Genomic DNA, 18171 nt, shown 5'->3' on the forward strand with positions numbered 1-18171 from the left:
TCCCATACAAGATCTCTCTGTAATCTAGATGTCAGGAATGAAACACTTTGTTTGTCCTAGAATTCTGGAGTTGGATGTGAACTCAGCCAAGAAAACATACCCTTTTTCAAGAAGAAACTTGACCGTGTCTATGTTTCCACTAGCACATGCAGTCATCAGTGGTGTTTTGTAATAATTATCCTTCATATCCACAGGTATTCCTGATTCAAACGCCTTTTTCAGAGAAGCCAGATCTCCCGCCTTGGTGATGAAATTAATATTTGAAAATACTTTCCCTGGGTCATCAATGTACCAAGCGGAGTCATCCTGAATGGGATGTTCTGGTGGCCGGTCTCGGTTAAACCGATTGCAATCCGTTACATTCTTGTAGGTTTCAATCATGTAATAGGGCGGCCCGCCGTCACTCCGGTGGGGAAATACGTGGTCGGGGATGATGCAGATGGGGAGGGGTAAAACAAACTTGCCTTTTCTTACCTTTTTAGACATTCCTTTTTTTTTCTTCTTAGGCCCATAGGATCCCAAGACATAAGACTTACTTAAGTACCTGGTTCCTTTAAAGAAATCATTAATGTTGACCCCACCTCCCCGCACTTTTTCATGAAATTGAGCTATTGTAGCCAGCTGTTCGGAGGTCACAAATTCTTGCCTCTCCTCTAGTGTCAACACGAAATCCTCCTTGCTGACTGTCCCATCGCCTCTGTCCACAAACGAAAAGGCTTCCCGAAGGAAAGTCTCATGTTCTAGCGACCAGTCATGAAGTCTAAGGGCCCAGAGTGGATTTGGATTTTTGGCTCCTGGCCATGCCAGCTTAGCAGCAGTTCGCTCTGCCCGCCAGATTTCTTTGCTTGCTGCTTTGAAGCCACCTTCCCTGGCCACAGTCCTGGGTGTTTTGTGGTCTAAGTTTTTCCATTTCAGGTCACATCCTAAAACATGAAGCATCAGTGCTTAGGCATCTGCAGGGCTCTACAAATGACACTCATGAAACCATGTTCCTAATTTTGAACTACTCGTCAAAAGTTTATCCCTAAATTATTTGTATATAGAGATGAGCACATTTAGCTATTATAATTACAAAATTAAACTGTGATTTTTTTTTTCTGAAAGCTTTATTTTGGTGAATTCTGAGGGAAATATGTTTCCAATGTACATTCTCTGTCGCTAAAGGATTAGGACATTAATCGCCATAGATACTTGAAATAAATTTCATATTGGGGTACTGGCTAAGGAGACTTCATGCCGAACAGAAAAAGAGTAAGGGTGGTATTTGAATTTGTAAAGAAGCTGAGTTCAGACAGCTTATTAGGCCCTTAGGAACTCAGAATGCTGAATACCTGCTTCTTTTTGAATGATTATGACTATAAATCTGTGTACAATCTCAAACTCTATTTATCTGTATTCTCCATGCAATCAATGTAATTTATATTGATCTGCTGTTTTTGTGATAGGTCATGTGAACAACCTGACAGAGGAAGAAGTAATTTGTTCATCAAATCTGAATGGATTCCAGTATGATGTTTGTGTAAATTAGGCACTAAAATTCATTTTCCTTCTTGGTCCCTTCCTTAAAATGACGACACCAACAGTTATGTAAGTTTTCCCCAAATAAATAAGCTTCTCTGAGTGCATTTGGGAGTCTACTTAGTGCCACTAGGTAGTCGTGCTGTCTGGAAGTGTCTTGAGACATTAAAAATCCATTATGTAGATAAGCAAGTCAGACTATGAAGAAACTCTTTCTAGCATTTTGAATCCAAAAGAAGGCTTTTCTGTTGCTCTGCCAACATCATATAATCAAAAAAGATTGCTACTCAATCAGTATGTCTAGCAACCAAAATCTATAGGCATCTGCATGCAAAAATAAAACATGCCCCTCCAATACTTTATAGTTTTATTCCTTGTCAAAAAGAAAATGAGTCACACCAGTGCTTTTTCAAGATTATTACTTCTTTTGGCATTGTCAAAATTTAAAATCTGTATTAAAGACTGATAATTTTACTAGTGGTAGAAGACTTCAAAAAGAGTATTAGGACAATAAGGATTCAAAAATGCCCATATTGAACAGTTTTAAGAAAAGAGACTTATTGAAAAGGGGACCCGAGACTGGTCTCGATAGTATAATTCCGTAGCGATCTCGAGAATGCTACTTTTACTTAGCATTTTTGCTTATTCAAGGTGTCTAGGTGTTCCTAAGCTACTCCTTCTATATTCATCTCTAAGGATCAAAGGATTTTAAAGCTATTTTATCTTGCCTCCTCCTGCTCCCACTTTTCTTTGAGTTAGAAATCTTTATATGGGGGCACCTGAGTGGCTCATTGGTTGAGCATGTGCCTTTGGCTCAGATCATGATCCTGGGATCCTGGGATGGAGTCCCACATTAGGCTCCCTGGGGGGAGCCTGCTTCACCCACTGCCTGTGTCTCTGTCTCTCTCTCTCTCTCTGTCTTTCATGAATAAATAAATACAATCTTAAAAAAAAATAAAACCTTTATGTGGATAGAAGAGTGCAACATCCCAGCTTAAAGATCTAAAGGCATTTTGCCTTGGGACTTTTTGTCTTCTCCTTTATAATTAGTAAAAATTAAGATCCATTCATTCCCTTTGTGATTTAGGATCTTTTGTGGTCAAAGGTACTCCCCTTACAGCTGGTGTGCTGCTGCAGAACACCAGTAGCCAAAGGCCCTTGAGAAAGAGAAGTTTCACAGGGGGGCTTCCCTAGAATTGCTCCAAACTCTGTTTATGCCCTTGGACATGGCACTTGCACTGTAAACTGCACCAGCAACAGGACCAGGGGTAAAAGAAGAAAATACTGAAGAAGATAGTTTAATGTAGGAACAGAATCCAGCCTTCACATTTAAGTATAGAAGACACTAAACCCAGGGAGTTTACTCAGAAATGAGGATTTCATTGCTAATGCATTGTTTGTTGCTGTTCTGATTGCCTTAGATCTAAGATTCAAAAGGTGGACATGTAACTGGTTAACACTTCTGCTATGGCACTGGGTCACCCACATAAGATCTAATGGAGTGGTTATACTTCCAAACATGCTACAGAACTTAGAATGCTTTTGGACACTTCTTTTAGAAACATGATCCAGTCTTATGACTGCCAGGAAGATGATACTTTTTTGCACGATTGGGCAAGGCCTTTGTTGTGGTCCAAGCTCTGGCCAAATGTGCTTCCCAGTTTGCTTTCTGTGACTATTTCCCAGGATTACATAAATAATAGAGTATGTTTCTGGTGATGTTTGTCCCAACATTAAAGCAGTCAACATGTTAAAGTTGAAGAAACTTGTCTTAATCTGGGTAGATCTTTACTTTTTAGAAATATGGAATGTTAAAAATGAAATGTCAGAATAAATTGCTGATAGTGACAGATTTGAAAACAAGATTGATGAGACAACTTATTGGGACAAAAGCATGATTTGATATATTTTCTTTTATTAAAAGTGTTTATTATTGGGGGGGATGGAGGGAGAATATGAGCTTTTATAAGTTCATAAAATCAATTATTACACTATTAGTTATGCAGGCACATTAGTCCTATTTATATTAGTGGGTACAGTATAGGATCTTTAGGTCCCAGGGACTTCTAAAATTCTCTGCCTGCGTAGAGGACTGAGAAACAAAACACTTTGCTCTATTCTAGAGTCATAGGATAGACTCTAAGTTTTGGCCTATTTTTCAAACTGGAAAAAAGAAAAAGACACTATCATAAAGTTCAGCAGAATGCAGTTCCACTTCTAACAAAGCACTAAAAGCTTTTAATATACAGCCAGTAAGCATGTAATTAACACCAAATTGATCCATAAACTTCATTAGCTAATATTACCATTTTAAGGAATACATTAAGCTATACGTACATACTTTATATGCTGAAATTAATACCTAGAAACTACAGGGAAATCTAAACTATTACTTACATTTCAAATATTCCATGAAAATTTTTATTTTATTTCATATTTCTCCCTAAAGTATTTTCTCCCAATTTCAAAGTTATTAGAAAAGTTATCCTTTGCACTTGACACAATTAAACATTTTAAAAATAAAATAACTAGGGATTCAGACTAAAAGGCATGGTTTTAAAAAGAAAAGACATGGTTTTTAGTGTCTGTCCTTCAGATTGAAGTTGACATTTTTAAAAGGCTTTTAATAACTATAAGCATTTTAATTAGTTGACCCATGAATACTCCTGTTTAGATTTTTAACAATGACCTAAAAATATTTGAGAAAACAAGTTTTCATCACTTTAAGATCAGATTCATGATTTGATAGAAGGTAGAGTAAGAAAAAGTTTTCAATTTTCTTTCTACATATATAACTGAGATTAGTCTATTGAAAAAGATAAGCAACTGACAAGTGATAGGCCTTGATTCATGGGTAACTCATGTTGTAGATGAACACAGAATTTAAGCATATTAGGTATAAAATTGCTAGACAATTTTACCTCGCTGAGCTATGTATTTACAGCAATCTGCAAAACCACCCATGGCAGCATAATGAAGTGGTGTGTTCCCATTCATTGCAATCAGCCCCATGTCTCCGTTGTAAGCAAAAAGAAGCTTCAATATCTGCAAAATAAACAGTAGATATTGTAGAGGAATAGCAAGGTACATTTATTGAACGAAGACTGGCATCTAAACCTGTTTTCCAATAGTTGCTTAGGCTACATGTGGCTATTTAAAATTAAATTGAATTAAATAGAAAACAATTTTTAAAAATCCAATTCCTTAGTTTCACTAGCTATATTTAAAATACTGAAAATCCACATGTGGCTACTGTTTTATACAGCACAGATATACAACTTTTCCACCATTGCCAAAAGTTTTATCAAATACTGTTGATCAAATTTAGAAAATTCTATACTCAGCTGGGGCACGCATCTTGGTGAATTCTAACAATTCTAGAAAGTATCGGCCTACAGGAAACATCAACAGGGAAGCAAATTCTTTACCAAATGTGACTTCTATTATATGTGTATTTTTATTACAGGGAAGAGACTCAATGACAAAAACAAAGATAATTGTTAAAACTTAGAAAATTGAGTCAATAAATTTTAGATGTAAATCAGAATTTAAAAAAATCAGATAGCATTGATTCCTATCTCATTTCTGCAACATCACTACATCTATGAGATATCTCTTTGCTGGTATAATCAGGTAACTGGAATACTTGAGAGTTTAAAATTGAGATGAGTCATTAGATGCACGCAAAAAATCAGGGAGATAAGAGTATGTTGGAATTGTTCTCACAATTCAATTTTGCCATATTTTGAAGATTCTAATAAGTAATGGAGGCATAAAATAAAGTAGTCTTCCTTGGCAAAATTTTTAAATTGCTATAGTTAAGAATGCAGAAAAACATTATTAGTAATATTAAATGAATAAACTTGGCAAGCAGATAAAACTGAATAAAGAGCTAGAAAATGTTTTTAAAAAATAATATTTGGTTTAAAATATAATTTTAGAATTATTCAGGGAAATCAAAATGGTAACTTGGAAAAATTCTTAGTGTAATCTATGTATTTAAAAATTTTGAAGAAAGGGAAGAAATGGGGTGAGCAACGAATTTTAAAGTAAAGAGCAAAAAAAAAATAAAGAGCAGATTATTACATCAAAAAAGCCTCCTTTGGCAGCAAAATGTGCAGCATGTTGTCTGTCATTGTCAAAGGCATTCACTTCACCTCCTCTTTCCAATATCCCTCTAACTAGTTCTATCACTCCTTCTCTTGATGCTTCCATTAAAGCTGTTCGACCTGTGGACTGGATGGGAAACAGATCAAACGCTGGTGAAACCTGTCATCTTAAACAATAGTTTGGTATAAATATGACCTAAATCCATTTGGCCTCAGATTCATACTAGCATGTTTAATTCTCTACATCTTTATTTTACATAGCAAATAGGAAAAATGAAATCGGCATAGAGGTCAATATAGAGAGTTCCAATATCAGAGTCAAGGGTATACCAGATGTCCCCGTGAAAAAGATCAGGCTAAAAAGTGCTTTTCTTTTTCAAAGAATGTAGAACAAAAGGGAGAAAAAAGGGTAAAATATATGTTAAAATTAGGTTATAGGTGTTTTCTAATGAGAAAAAAAATGGATTTCTATTGTCTGGAAATGCCTATTAAATAATTAGAAAACTCAATAAAATGGGCCAAATGAGGAGAGGTAGAAAAATGGATAAAGGAAATAGCAGAACTACATATTTTCCTTGAAAAAGATACATTTTTATTAGGTATCAGTGATAGCTTTTCTATTTTCTTTAATGATCTTTTACCATTATGCATAATAAACACCAATTTTCCAAATGTAATTAGGAAATAGACTGTAGAATCATGGCAATAGAAAGATAATGGGAGTATATCATCTTAAAAACATTTTGAATAGAAATGAACAGGCTATAAGTTAACAGGATAATTTTACCATATTTAAATGCTAAAATTACACTACTAAAACACTATAACTGAAAAAAAAAGGAATATTATAATCACAGGAATAGTCATACTGAGTTTATAGCATTTGGATTGGCTCCTTTTTCCAAAAATGTCAGACATGTCTCTTTAACATCATGTGCTTCTTCACAAGCTCTAAGAAATATTGGTTTTCCTTCATAGGTAGAGTTGTTGACATCTGCACCATGTTCCAGGGCAATCAATGCACAGCGATAATGCCGCTTAGTAGGTAAAATGCAGTAAAACAAAATGCCTGTAGAAAAATAGAATTCCCAAAGAGAGCTTAATTAATAGCGTCTATATATTTGAACCAGATAGCAAAGAAAAACAAATAATTTTGAAATTCATAATTGCCTAATTGAAGGTGGCCAAGCAGAGGTGTAGCTGCCTTGCTTTTTCTTCTGAAACCAACTGAAACACTGAGACAGAGGGAAAAATAGTCAACCTCTGATAGAAAACAGTCACAATCACATGTGATAGGACCTGATTCAGGGAAGAATGTGAGTGTTGATGTAAGCCCCTGTCAACCGGGTATTTGGCATCTTGCAGTCTGTATCCCACATATAGGACTGTGTGTGCCAGAGGGCTATTGGTGGGTTGCTTTGTGCCCTCTAAAACTGCAGAGTGACAAAAGAGATGGTACTGAATGATTAAATGTGCAGACCAGCTATGTTTATAAGAAGCAGCCTGTCAGCCACATGCAGAAGAATGAAACTGGACCGTTCTTACACCATACACAAAGATAAACTCAAAATGATTGAAAGATCTAAATATGAGACAAGAATCCATCAAAATACTAGAGGAGGACACAGGAAGCAACCTTTTTGAACTGGGCCACAGCAACTTCCTGTAAGACACATCTATGAAGGCAAGGGAAACAAAGGCAAAAATGAACTATTAGGAACTTCATCAAGATAAATGAACTATTAGGACTTCATCAAGATAAAGATTCTGCACAGCAAAAGAAACAGTTAACAAAACTAAGAGACAACCTACAGAGTGGGTTGCAATTGACATATCAGATAAAGGGCTGTATCCAAGATCTATAAAGAACTTCTCAAACTCAACACCCAAGAAACAAACAATCCAGTCATGAAATGGACAGAAGACATGAACAGAAGAAAACCCTGAAGAAGACCTACACATGGCCAACAAGCACATGAAAAAATGCTCCACATCATTTGCCATCAGGGAAATACAAATCAAAACCGCAATGAGATACCACCTCACACCAGTTAGAATGGCAAAAATTAAGACAGGGAACAACAAATGTTAGAAAGGATGTGGAGAAAGGGGAACCCTTCTGCATTGTTGGTAGGAATGCAAACTGGTGCAGCCACTCTGGAAAACAGTGTGGAGGTTCCTCAAGGAGTTAAAAATAGAGCTATCCTATGATCCAGCAATTGTACTACTGGGTATTTACCCCAAAGATACTGATGTAGTGAAACCATGGGACACCTGCGCCCCAATGTTTATAGCAGCAATGTCCACAATAGCCAGACTGTGGAAGGAGCCTCGGTATCCGTTGAAAGATGAATGGATTAAGAAGATGTGGTCTATATATACAATAGAATATTACTCAGCCATCAGAAAGGGCAAATACTTACCATTTGCTTCAACTTAGATGGAACTGGAGGGTACTATGCTGAGTGAAATAAGTCCGTCAGAGAAGGACAATCATCATATGGTTTCACTCATATGCGGGATATAAGAAATAGTGAAAGGGACTATAAGGGAAAGGAGGGAAACTGAGCAGGGAAAATTAGAGAGGAAGACAAACTACGAGAGATTCCTAACTCTGGGAAACAAAGGGTTGTGGAAGGGGAGGAAGGTGGGGGATGGGTAACTGCGTAATGGGCACTAAGGAGGGCATTTGATGGGATGAGCACTGGCAAACTGAATTTAAATAAAAAAAATTTTAAAAAGAGGCTGTCAGTATAGCAGCATTAAGAAGAAAAAGTAGATGACAAAGGGCTCTGCCATTTTGGCAACTCGTTTTGTTCCAATGAAGAGAGGAAAATGCCAAATCTCCCCACCTAGGAACTCTGACATACAGGCCCTCCACATAATCCATGTAAAAAATGTACTACAAATCAGGGGTATTATGTAATCTGAGCAAACAACAGTCAAACCTCAAACTGACTTTGTAATGACCTCACTCTAAATAGAGGCTTCATTCAAAGAGGAATAGTAATCACCAAGAAAACCAGCATATGGCCAATGAAAAACACAGATACTATAAGAAAGAAACCTGATAATAAATGCTAGGCAAAAAGTACATATTAGAACAAATAAATGCAAGAAACTATATGCATGAAAATTATTGACTGACCTATTTCTATTAGAGCAAAGAAGTTAAATATAACTTTTTTCTAAAACAAAAATGCAAAGATAGACCAGGAGTAAAAGCAGGGCTATTAGGACAATAGAAGATAAATAGAAGAAAAAGATGAAATTAAGCCAGCTGAATTTAGGAAAGAAATGGTAGAGGAAAAAATAAAACCACCGAAGAAAGGAAAGTCAAGCTGGAGAAAGGAGAGCAAAACCATGGTCTCAGGCATGGAGGAAAAACTCTAAAAACTAAGGAAAATGGTGGAAGAGCTGAAATGGTCTAGAGGCAAAAAAAGTTAGCATGTATGTATAATTGGCATTCATGTAGAACCATGTAGAACAGGAAAAATGTAGAGATATAATAGAAGAAAACTTTCTTGAAGCAAAAACTTGAATTTGAACATTGAAAAAGCATACTGGGGTCTCAAAAAAAAAAAAAAATACATGGGTTAAGAACAGTCATCAAGGTATGGTAAAGCAAGGTAGAGGACTTGTCCCGCGAAAGTCTGGGTAACCATTCAAGTCATCTAAGGAGAAAAAGTCAAGCCAGCCTCCAGATTTTGCCATGGCAACATTCAATGCTAGAAAATAAATAAAGGATCTCTACAGTATTTCTTAAGAAAACAGGGAGTTTTTTGTATCTATCAAGCTGATTGTTCATATATAAAAGCAGCAGACATTTAAGTTTAAGGATGCAAAAGGTTATTGTACTAATCTCTTCTTTCATCACAAAATGTTAAGAATACCATGTAAAGTGCTAATTCAATAAACAAAGGTTTATGTATATGGATATGAAAAGCTATCAAACTTGCCATTAAAATAACCAAAAAGAGTTCTCTCCCCAAGAAAAAAATCTGTAACTATATATGGTGACAGGTGTTAGCTAGACTTATTATGGTGATCATTTTGCAATCCATACAAATATCAAATTATGTGCACACCTGAAACTGATTATACCTCAATTTTTAAAAATTAATCAGTAAATAATAAAAATAAATAATACTACCATTCCAACAACCAAAAAATAAAAGAACTAAAAGCAGACCATTAACCTTAGAAAACATGACACATACACACAACAAAATAAAGAGCATATGGACCATATAGGAAAATATTTTCATATGTATTTGTTTATATATTTATATATGTTAAATATATTTTACCTTCATTATATAAAAATAAATGACCATTCTGTAGCCAAACCTTTGGGCCATCTAATTAAATATAAATTGTAAGTAATTCTATCATTAAAAGCCACAATTTATATAAAAGCAAAATCTATATTTCATATAAACTGATATATCTAAAATAGGGTTACTCAGAACAGTTAAAAACGGAAATATGGTCAAGGACATGGTTGAAAATAGAAATTCAAAGACCCAAACAAGTCACAGTAGGCAACAGTGGACCAAAACAACAACCAACAACAATGTCACCTGGAGAATACCAGTTGAGGCTGAATTCATTAGAAAAGACCCTAAAGTACTTGGGAAATGGATATTTATAATGAGGCATGTGCAACTCACAGTTGAAGTCTATCTGGACTGACTCTTTAGGCCACAAGAACATTAATTAACATTCTAAAACTGAAGCAAAAAAGAGGGCAAAGATGGTAGACCGTAGAATTCGCATACTGCATTGAGGACTGGGTATGTATTCCTATAAATGGGAGAACCAGTGGAATGGGTGCTGTTAGCAGCTAGTCTAGCTCACCCCTTAAAGAGAACAGACAACACTCGTCTGTTCTCCAGAATAGACAGACACGAATTAATCCCCCAGGACAACATACAGGAAAGAGCTTCTTGGTTTAGAGATTTACCTTTTCCATGTTCTGCAAAATTGTTCAAAAGCACAGTTTAGCCTAGAGTATGTCCCACATCCTTCTAAAGATCCAGTAAGTATTTTAACCATTTAAATCTTGGCTTATCCTTTAGGAACAATGTGCGGTGAGTCATATATCAATCCCTGGAAAATAGGATGATAATGGCAGAAAGGACTGTGGAATAAGCAAAGCAATGGGGCTAGTGGCAGCCAAAACTGAGAGCTGTGCAAGGCGAGCTAGATTTGTTGATGTGGGGAAGTCAGGGCTCTCGGTGCAATAAGCATTACCATGGGTTATATAGAATCAAGTCTCTATGGGGCAGTACTAACAAGGTGGTTATGCATGTATCAAGATTTATATTTGTTCCAAGTTTTATATTTTTAATTCTTCCTATGTGATTTATCAGATTGTTTTCTCATACATTCATCTCCCAGGACCTTGATAGGTTTAATATTAATTTGAATGAGCTTAGAAATTAACCATATGGCTGTTGCATTTGCTACAAGAATTCACTTGATCTTGTTTCTAATTTTACTTGCTTAGTTTTAATTTTACAATTTTAGAATTTTATGATATAATATTTCTCAACTTTTTTTTAGATTATATTTGATTCAAATTCCAGAAGGCAAACCATTCACCACTACAGTTTCTCCAAAGTATTTTTTTATTTACAAAATTCCAGGTATATAATATTCCATAAGGAAAAACTATTTCAAGTGTCGTAGACAAATGGATAATGTCACTGTCTTTAGTCTGTCTGACAAATGTGAAATCAACCTGTCTCTGTTTTATTTAATGTTTCTCTAACAAGTTTGACAGTAGAACCAATTTTGCATGTAATGCTTATCAACATCCCAGTGATTCAGTGGCCCATGGAACACGCTTTGGGAAATGATATGCTATAGTTTTGAGAGGCTTCTTTTTTTTCTTTTTCAGAATTTAACATTTTAAAACACATTTGACCCCTGAATACATCTGACGTTCATTTCATTATGCAACACTATTAAGTAATTAAATGAATGTTCCTTTTCTTGTCCTCAGGTTCTATCGTTTTAAGAAAGTCACTTATCAAATACCAAGTCTGAAGAGAGTTACAAAAGCAGATTTTGTTCCTCTCAGAAAACATTAACACTAAAAAATTGAATTTATTTCTCCAGCACAGGACTGATGTTAGTGGCTTTGTATTTGAAGCAACTCCTTGGAACAACTGATTAAATTTACCAATTTATATTAAGCCTGGTGGTAATTTTCATGAGGCTGTGTCAAGTCCTTCTGGAACCTTGAGTTATTTGGGCAAGAAACTCCCAAACATGGTGTTAAGATGAGATTATGGAGAATAGAGTGAAGTGGGGCAGTTTCACCTGAAAGAGCATGGAAATGCCATGTCTCCAGTTTCAAGTGCTATTTCCAAATACATTTCAACTGACCCTAAAAAAATTGGATTTTATGCCAGAATTCACCTTAGCCCTTCCAGTTCCCAACTACAACCCCTTTCTACATCAGACTGCTATTGAAAGGGGACAAAAATCCTTTTGGAGTCCAGATCTAGTACTATTTGAAGTTCTAAAGTATAAAAAGGAATAAGAAATACTCTCCCTCATCTTTTGTTCTAAACAAGAAATTTTATATTTTATAATCGGTGATCATGAATCATGAATTTGGTAATACCAAATTTATCATGCTAAAAATTCTCCACGTTTTGAAAAACCACCAAACACAGATTAATCTAACTCTAATTTTCTTTTTAAGTGAGTAAACTCTCAGCACCTAAGACCATTTTCAAATTATAAGGAGATGGGGTCCTTAGGTATAGCAGTAAGAACCTGGCTTTTCACTTAAACTCATGAGTAATTCACTTCTAAAGTTGGAAAGCAAAAAAGTCCACTTTATTGATTTCTGGCTACAAAGTGGATTGCGCCTGCCAGGTGGAATCTTGGGTTTTCTTACCTTTTCCTTCATTATCAACTTTAGTCATGTCAGCCTTTGCCTTGGCTAATATTTCCAGGGACAACTCATGACCTAGTTCTGCAGCCCTCATTGTCGGAGTACAGCCCATCTTGTCTTGCACATCAGGGTGAGCACCAAGGCTAAGAAGAAAGCTGACCATATCGATGTCATTGGAAACAGAGGCCAGGTGCAGAGCACTGTGTCCATTGATGGGGTCTGTGAAATTGATTAGTTCAGGGTATCCAAGCCTGATCAGCTTTTCTATCTGCTTCGTGTCTTTGTTCCGAACACACTGAAGGACTTTGTAGATTTGCAAGTTCTCGAGTCTCTTGTCTGCTAAAGCCATACTCGACCCCTTCTTGAAAATGCTTTTCTAGACCAAAACTAAAACTATAGCAGCAAAAACAAAAAACAGAAACATACAACTCCAAGTTAATTCTGTCATCTTTTTTGGGGGTTAAATAATATCTTAAGTCTTCCCTGAGACGCTGTTTCTTATGTTATTACTGCAAGTTATTGCAACCGATTTTATGAAAAGGATAAATTACACATAAATACAGAGAATTATTCAGCTAGCATAAAGTTAAATATTTCAAAATAAATCTTTCATCATAATTAATATTAGCCTTGGCAATGCAGCTTTCTTGTTAATTTCTTGTTTCATTTAATCCTCCTTCCTTGACACAGCCTATTTTAGCCATGAAGGTAAGGCTAACAAAAGTGCCAAGGTAAGAATTTGAGCTCCCCACTCTATGGCTCTGTACCAGCATGTCCTCCCAACATAGAGACCATAAGGCTTTAGTAGTTAACAAATGTTATAAAGAGCATGTGGAATTTTGAGGTGCTCATTCTAAGTAAGAATCTACTGGGCTTGGTGAGACACCAAATGTGATGGATGATTACTGTGTCATCTAGCACACGAATGAGGTTAGGTAAATGATCGAGAGACAACTGTAATTCTCCTAGATAACCCCACTGTTAAATTGTGATCAACATTCTAATATGTAATTTTATGTCCTTCTGCCAATGGAAAAACAATCTTTTGAATTGAGTAGTAAGTAATACTAGGTATGCCCAGCTTGCTTTTTTTTTCCCTCACTTTTTCTGGGAAAGGTACCCCATTAACATATTGGGAATCCATTCCAGATCCTGCAGTCATGCTATCCTAGGCCAAATCATTGCCACAGACTTCTAATTTGTCTCACTGCTTCCGCAACTGGCCCCTAAGGTCTATTCTCTGCTCAGTCCTCAGAAGAATATTTTTAAAATGTAGATCAGATAAAGTCAAGCAAGCTTCCGCCCCAAAATTTTGGATAGGGCTGCCTCTTCTATCCCCTGTGATAGGAATGGGTCTGAGACTGAGGCTTCACCAGTGTGAGTGACTTCTCTCCCCAAGGTGCAGTGAATTTCTCAAGCATGTGCTCAGGAAAGACATGAGCCAGTCAGCATTCTATGAGATGCTTCTGCTAGAACTTTATGGAAGACTGCTGTGTGCTGAGGCAGTTAAGCAGCAGGATGAGGGCCGTGGCTACATGAGCTGCCGTGCTGGCTGTCAGGGAGAGTGCCTATTACAGAGCCAGAGACCAAGGGCAGAGGTTGCCCTCAGGACATGCCCTCCCCACCCCTCTTAATTTAGTATAAGCTAGTCAGCTGAGTTTCTGTTGTTTGCAATTGAAAAGGTTCCATCTTACTACAAAATCTCAAACTACATCACGTTTTCTCCCACAAACATGCTCCCTCACCTACACCCCTGTGGCAGTGAGCTGCACTGGGGACCGCCTGCTCCTCTGAACTGTGTCTCTCTAGGCAACCACAACATCTCCATTGCCTAGTCCCCTCCTCCCTCACCACCCACTCTTCATTCTCCTTTTCTGGCTCCCCTCTTCTGTCAGAAGCCTAACTGTTGGGGTGCTCAGGGCTCAGCCCTCAGGACTCTTCTCTATTCTCACACACCGCCCCAATGGTCTCATCTTGTCTCATGACCTTCATCCCAATGTGAGGCGTCTGGTTGCTCGATCTCAGATTCACAGACATCTCCGACTCTCCGCAGAGCTTCACAGTGATGTCTCTACCTGTTGACACTTCATTTTCACATGGACCTCTAATAGCCATTCAAAACGTAACATGTCCGGAGCAGGACAGCTGATAGCACCCTGACTTTCTCCAGTTCTCCCCACTTTTGATATTGGCATCACCATCCATGAGTCTACTCAGATGAAAATACTAGAAGTTATTCTTCATCCTTTCTTTCCCCAGAGATCCCCATACTCTTTAAATCCATCAGCAAATCCTGTAACTCTACCTTCAGAATATAGCCTGACACCAGCTGCCAGTGGTGCTGTCCTAGGCCAAATCCTTGCCACAGGCTCTAGGTTGTCTCACTGCTTCTTCAGCAATCCCCCAGAGCCCCTTCTTTATTCAGTCCCCAGAGAAATCTTTTTAAAATGTAGATCAGACAACTCCACCTCCAACATTTTAGTATAACTATTTTTGAATGTAAAGAAAAGTTGAATATCCATTTATCTACCACTGAGATCCTGTTGTTAATGCTTTACTTGCTTTATCACACCTCTACCCATCTGTCTATCCACACTCATCCATCTTGTTTTTTGATCCATTTCAAAGTAAATTGCAGGCCTATTCCAGCATACAATATCCTTAGCTGGGGTTCGATATTTGCTTACAGTTCTTTTTTTCCCTTTGTCTTTTGAATATATAATGAAATTACAAGAATTAAGTGTACCATTCCATGAGTTTTGACAAATGCATATATCTATGTAATCCAAACTCCTATCAGGATATAGAATACTACTTTCATGCCAGAAACTTCTCCCCAAACTTTTAAAAGTAGTTCAGGGGGCACCTGGCTGGGCTCAATGGTTGAACATCTGCCTTTGGCTCAGGTTGTGATCCCGGGTTCCTGGGATCAAGTCCCACATCAGGATCCCCACAGGGAGCCTGCCTATCCCTTTGCCTATGCCTCTCTCTGTGTGTTTCTCATGAATAAATAAATAAAATCTTAAAGAAAAAAACCAGTTCAATAGCTTTTCGTTGTAATCAGAATAAATCCAAACACCTCATGATGATCTTGTAAGAACATTTTCTCTGCCCTTGATCTTTACTCCAAACTCCCTTGATAAGGTGATCTCCAGCCACACTGGCCGTATTTCTGTTTATGGAGCAGAAGTACATTCCTGCCTCTGCACCTTCTTGTTCCCTCTGCCTGGAGTGTTCTTTGCCCTGAAACCAACAGGTTGACAGTTCTTACCATTCAAACTGCAGCCACCATGTCACTTCATCCCTTTTTTTCCTTCATAATGAAGTGAAACATTACTGTATGTTACATTTCTATAGATCTCTAGATACTGATATATTCAATTTATGTATTGTGTGACTTCCCCACAAGTACAGAGCTTTCATAGAGCAGAAGTTTTTTTTTATTATAATGACCAAATTATTTCTCCATCACCCAGAACCTGGCTCATGCAAGGTATTCAAGTAATGGTTGCTCAATAAATGATGACTGAAAAGTAGAAGATTGAGGAGCAGAAGGAACCAAAGAAAATGCCCAGAAAAGGACAAGGTTTCTGGCTTGAGCAACTGGCTACCTGTGTCTGAGATGGGGAGCTCAAGATGCAGTCCAGATTGGTCAGAGAGTGTAGACGGTTATGCGTGGGACATGCTGAGTCAGAATCCACAAGGCAGTAGGGTACAAAATTCAAGAGAGAGAGAGATCTGAGCCTGGCCTATGGGGGCACTGGAGGTTTTGGTGGCTGCAGAGAAGCCTGAGAAGGGCCTGAGAAGTCAAGGAGGAGAGCACGGTAAGCGAGAAGAGTGACTACCACTGTCAAATGCACATTGCTGCCTCGTCCTTTTCTCTCCACTTGTCTGCCTGCTGGCTTTTCTTTGTGTTTCCTCCTTTGCCCCTGGGACATCAGTCATCACATGGCCTGTGGCTTCAATGTCCTGTTTGCTGTAGCCCCTCTCTTCCCTTCTAATCTGTTTATAACATGTGATGGACTAGGAAACCAGATAACACAGCTGGTTAGAACTATGTGTGTAAATAGGCTCCCACTGAGTCCTGAGCTGCCCCACGTCACTTGGCCTCCGCTGCACGTCTGGGTGATATTTACTTTAGCAGCTGTGTATGGTTTGTTCTGTTATTACCAGCCATATTCTAGGTAGGTGCCGTGTCATACTGCATACATAGGCACAATATACGCAACAGGATATCGTGCTTCCAAATAGCTCATTGACTCTCCTGAATCTATGTCACCTCACTTGTGTGAATAGAGACGTCCTAATCAGGGACTTGACCCCAACAAAGAATTAGCAGCGTGCGGCATCGTCCAGGCAAACTATAATGATGAATTCCATAGTCCACGGGCCAGTTCTACAGTGTGCACTCTTCCAGCTAAAGCCCTGAAGGGCTGGGGAGCGAGTGGTGCCCTGTGCTGATCTTCACAACCTGCTGCCAAGACTGACCAAGAGCCTCGCCCCACTGGAGGAAATAACAAAAGTCCTGCCCTCCAGTTCTGGCCTCTTCAGTTCGTTTATTTATTAGTTTTAGAGGTAGAATTTAGTGATTCATCACTTGTATATAACACTTGCATAAAACAATTGCCCTCCTAATGCCCAACACCCAGTTACCCCATCCCTCCACCTTCTCCTCTCCAGCAACTCTGTTTGTTCCCTATAGTGAGTCTCTTATGGTTCACCCCCCCTCGGTTTTTATCTTTATTTTTCTTTCCCTTCCTCTATGTTCATCTGTTTTGTTTCTTACATTCCGCATATGAGTGAAATCATATGGTGTTTGTCTTTCTCAGACTGACTTATTTTACTTAGCATAATACACTCTAGTTCTGGCTTCCTCGAAAAATTGTGTAACATCTCTGATTTTCAGGGTTTGGGGGGGTTCATCATATATACACATGCTCCACTATGTATACTTTACCTTTGTTTGGCCCTGGAGCCACCTTGGCATACCCCCGCCAGATCATCTGTATAGACAGTCTCAAAAGACTGTGGAATCGAACAGGATTTCTTGACCCAAGGTCAATGTTTGGGCCTGAGACCTCTGAAATTATTCGACAATCTGCAGTGTGTGTGTGTGTCCAGGTCCATTTTCCCCCTGTGGGGGATCCACAGAACTTATCAACTTCTCCAAGGAATCTGTTATACAAGGGTGGTTTGCTAGAAAGAGGAATGAAGGGAACCACGCTTGGAACAGTGGTGAGTGTGGGACTGCAGGCAAGGAGATCTGGTTGTTGGTGATTCCTTCCTTCTCTGTGTCATTTATACAAACTGGTTGCATAAATCTGGACACATTATCTACATGGTTTGTGCCTCAGTCTCTTTATCTGTGAAATGGAAATGACAGTACCCACTCCATGGGGCTTGTAAAAAAGAGGAAATGAGACAATCTTAGTAAAATATTTAGCAAAGTCCCTTAACACAGGCTGGTTATGAATAAATCAAATTTCTGTGGGTTTCAACTCTGCCATGGCCACAGTGTCTATTTCAGTTTTATTTATTTTAATGACTATATTTGAGAGAGAGCAGAGCGAGCAAGAGGAAGGGAGAGAGAGCAGGAGCAGGGGTGAGGGGCAGAGGGAGAGGGACAACAGA

At 38.1% G+C, this 18171-nt stretch overlaps 1 protein-coding gene across 8 annotated transcripts in view; it reads right to left on the reverse strand.

Moving 5' to 3' along the window:
* The window catches only part of ANKEF1 (ankyrin repeat and EF-hand domain containing 1), a 34618-nt gene that overhangs the window by 16036 nt on the left and 411 nt on the right, over positions 1-18171 (reverse strand). For 3 of the 8 annotated variants that reach the window (XR_013364894.1, XR_013364893.1, XM_077872216.1), the window contains exons 2-6: positions 12544-12933; positions 6497-6696; positions 5605-5754; positions 4440-4563; positions 101-923 (exon numbers count right to left, since the gene is read on the reverse strand). Coding sequence is in view for 6 of the 8 variants with exons in the window: in XM_077872216.1 (XP_077728342.1) it covers positions 101-923; positions 4440-4563; positions 5605-5754; positions 6497-6696; positions 12544-12889 (1643 nt within the window). In the remaining 2 variants the exon portion in view is untranslated. Of the gene's footprint in view, positions 1-100; positions 924-4439; positions 4564-5604; positions 5755-6482; positions 6697-12543; positions 12934-15619; positions 15639-16151; positions 16304-17497; positions 17807-18171 lie in introns of those variants that run through there. The other 5 variants (XM_077872218.1, XM_077872217.1, XM_077872219.1 and 2 more) reach the window with 5 other exon arrangements.

This window comes from Canis aureus, chromosome 26 (assembly GCF_053574225.1).
Source record: "Canis aureus isolate CA01 chromosome 26, VMU_Caureus_v.1.0, whole genome shotgun sequence".
Taxonomy (NCBI): domain Eukaryota; kingdom Metazoa; phylum Chordata; class Mammalia; order Carnivora; family Canidae; genus Canis; species Canis aureus.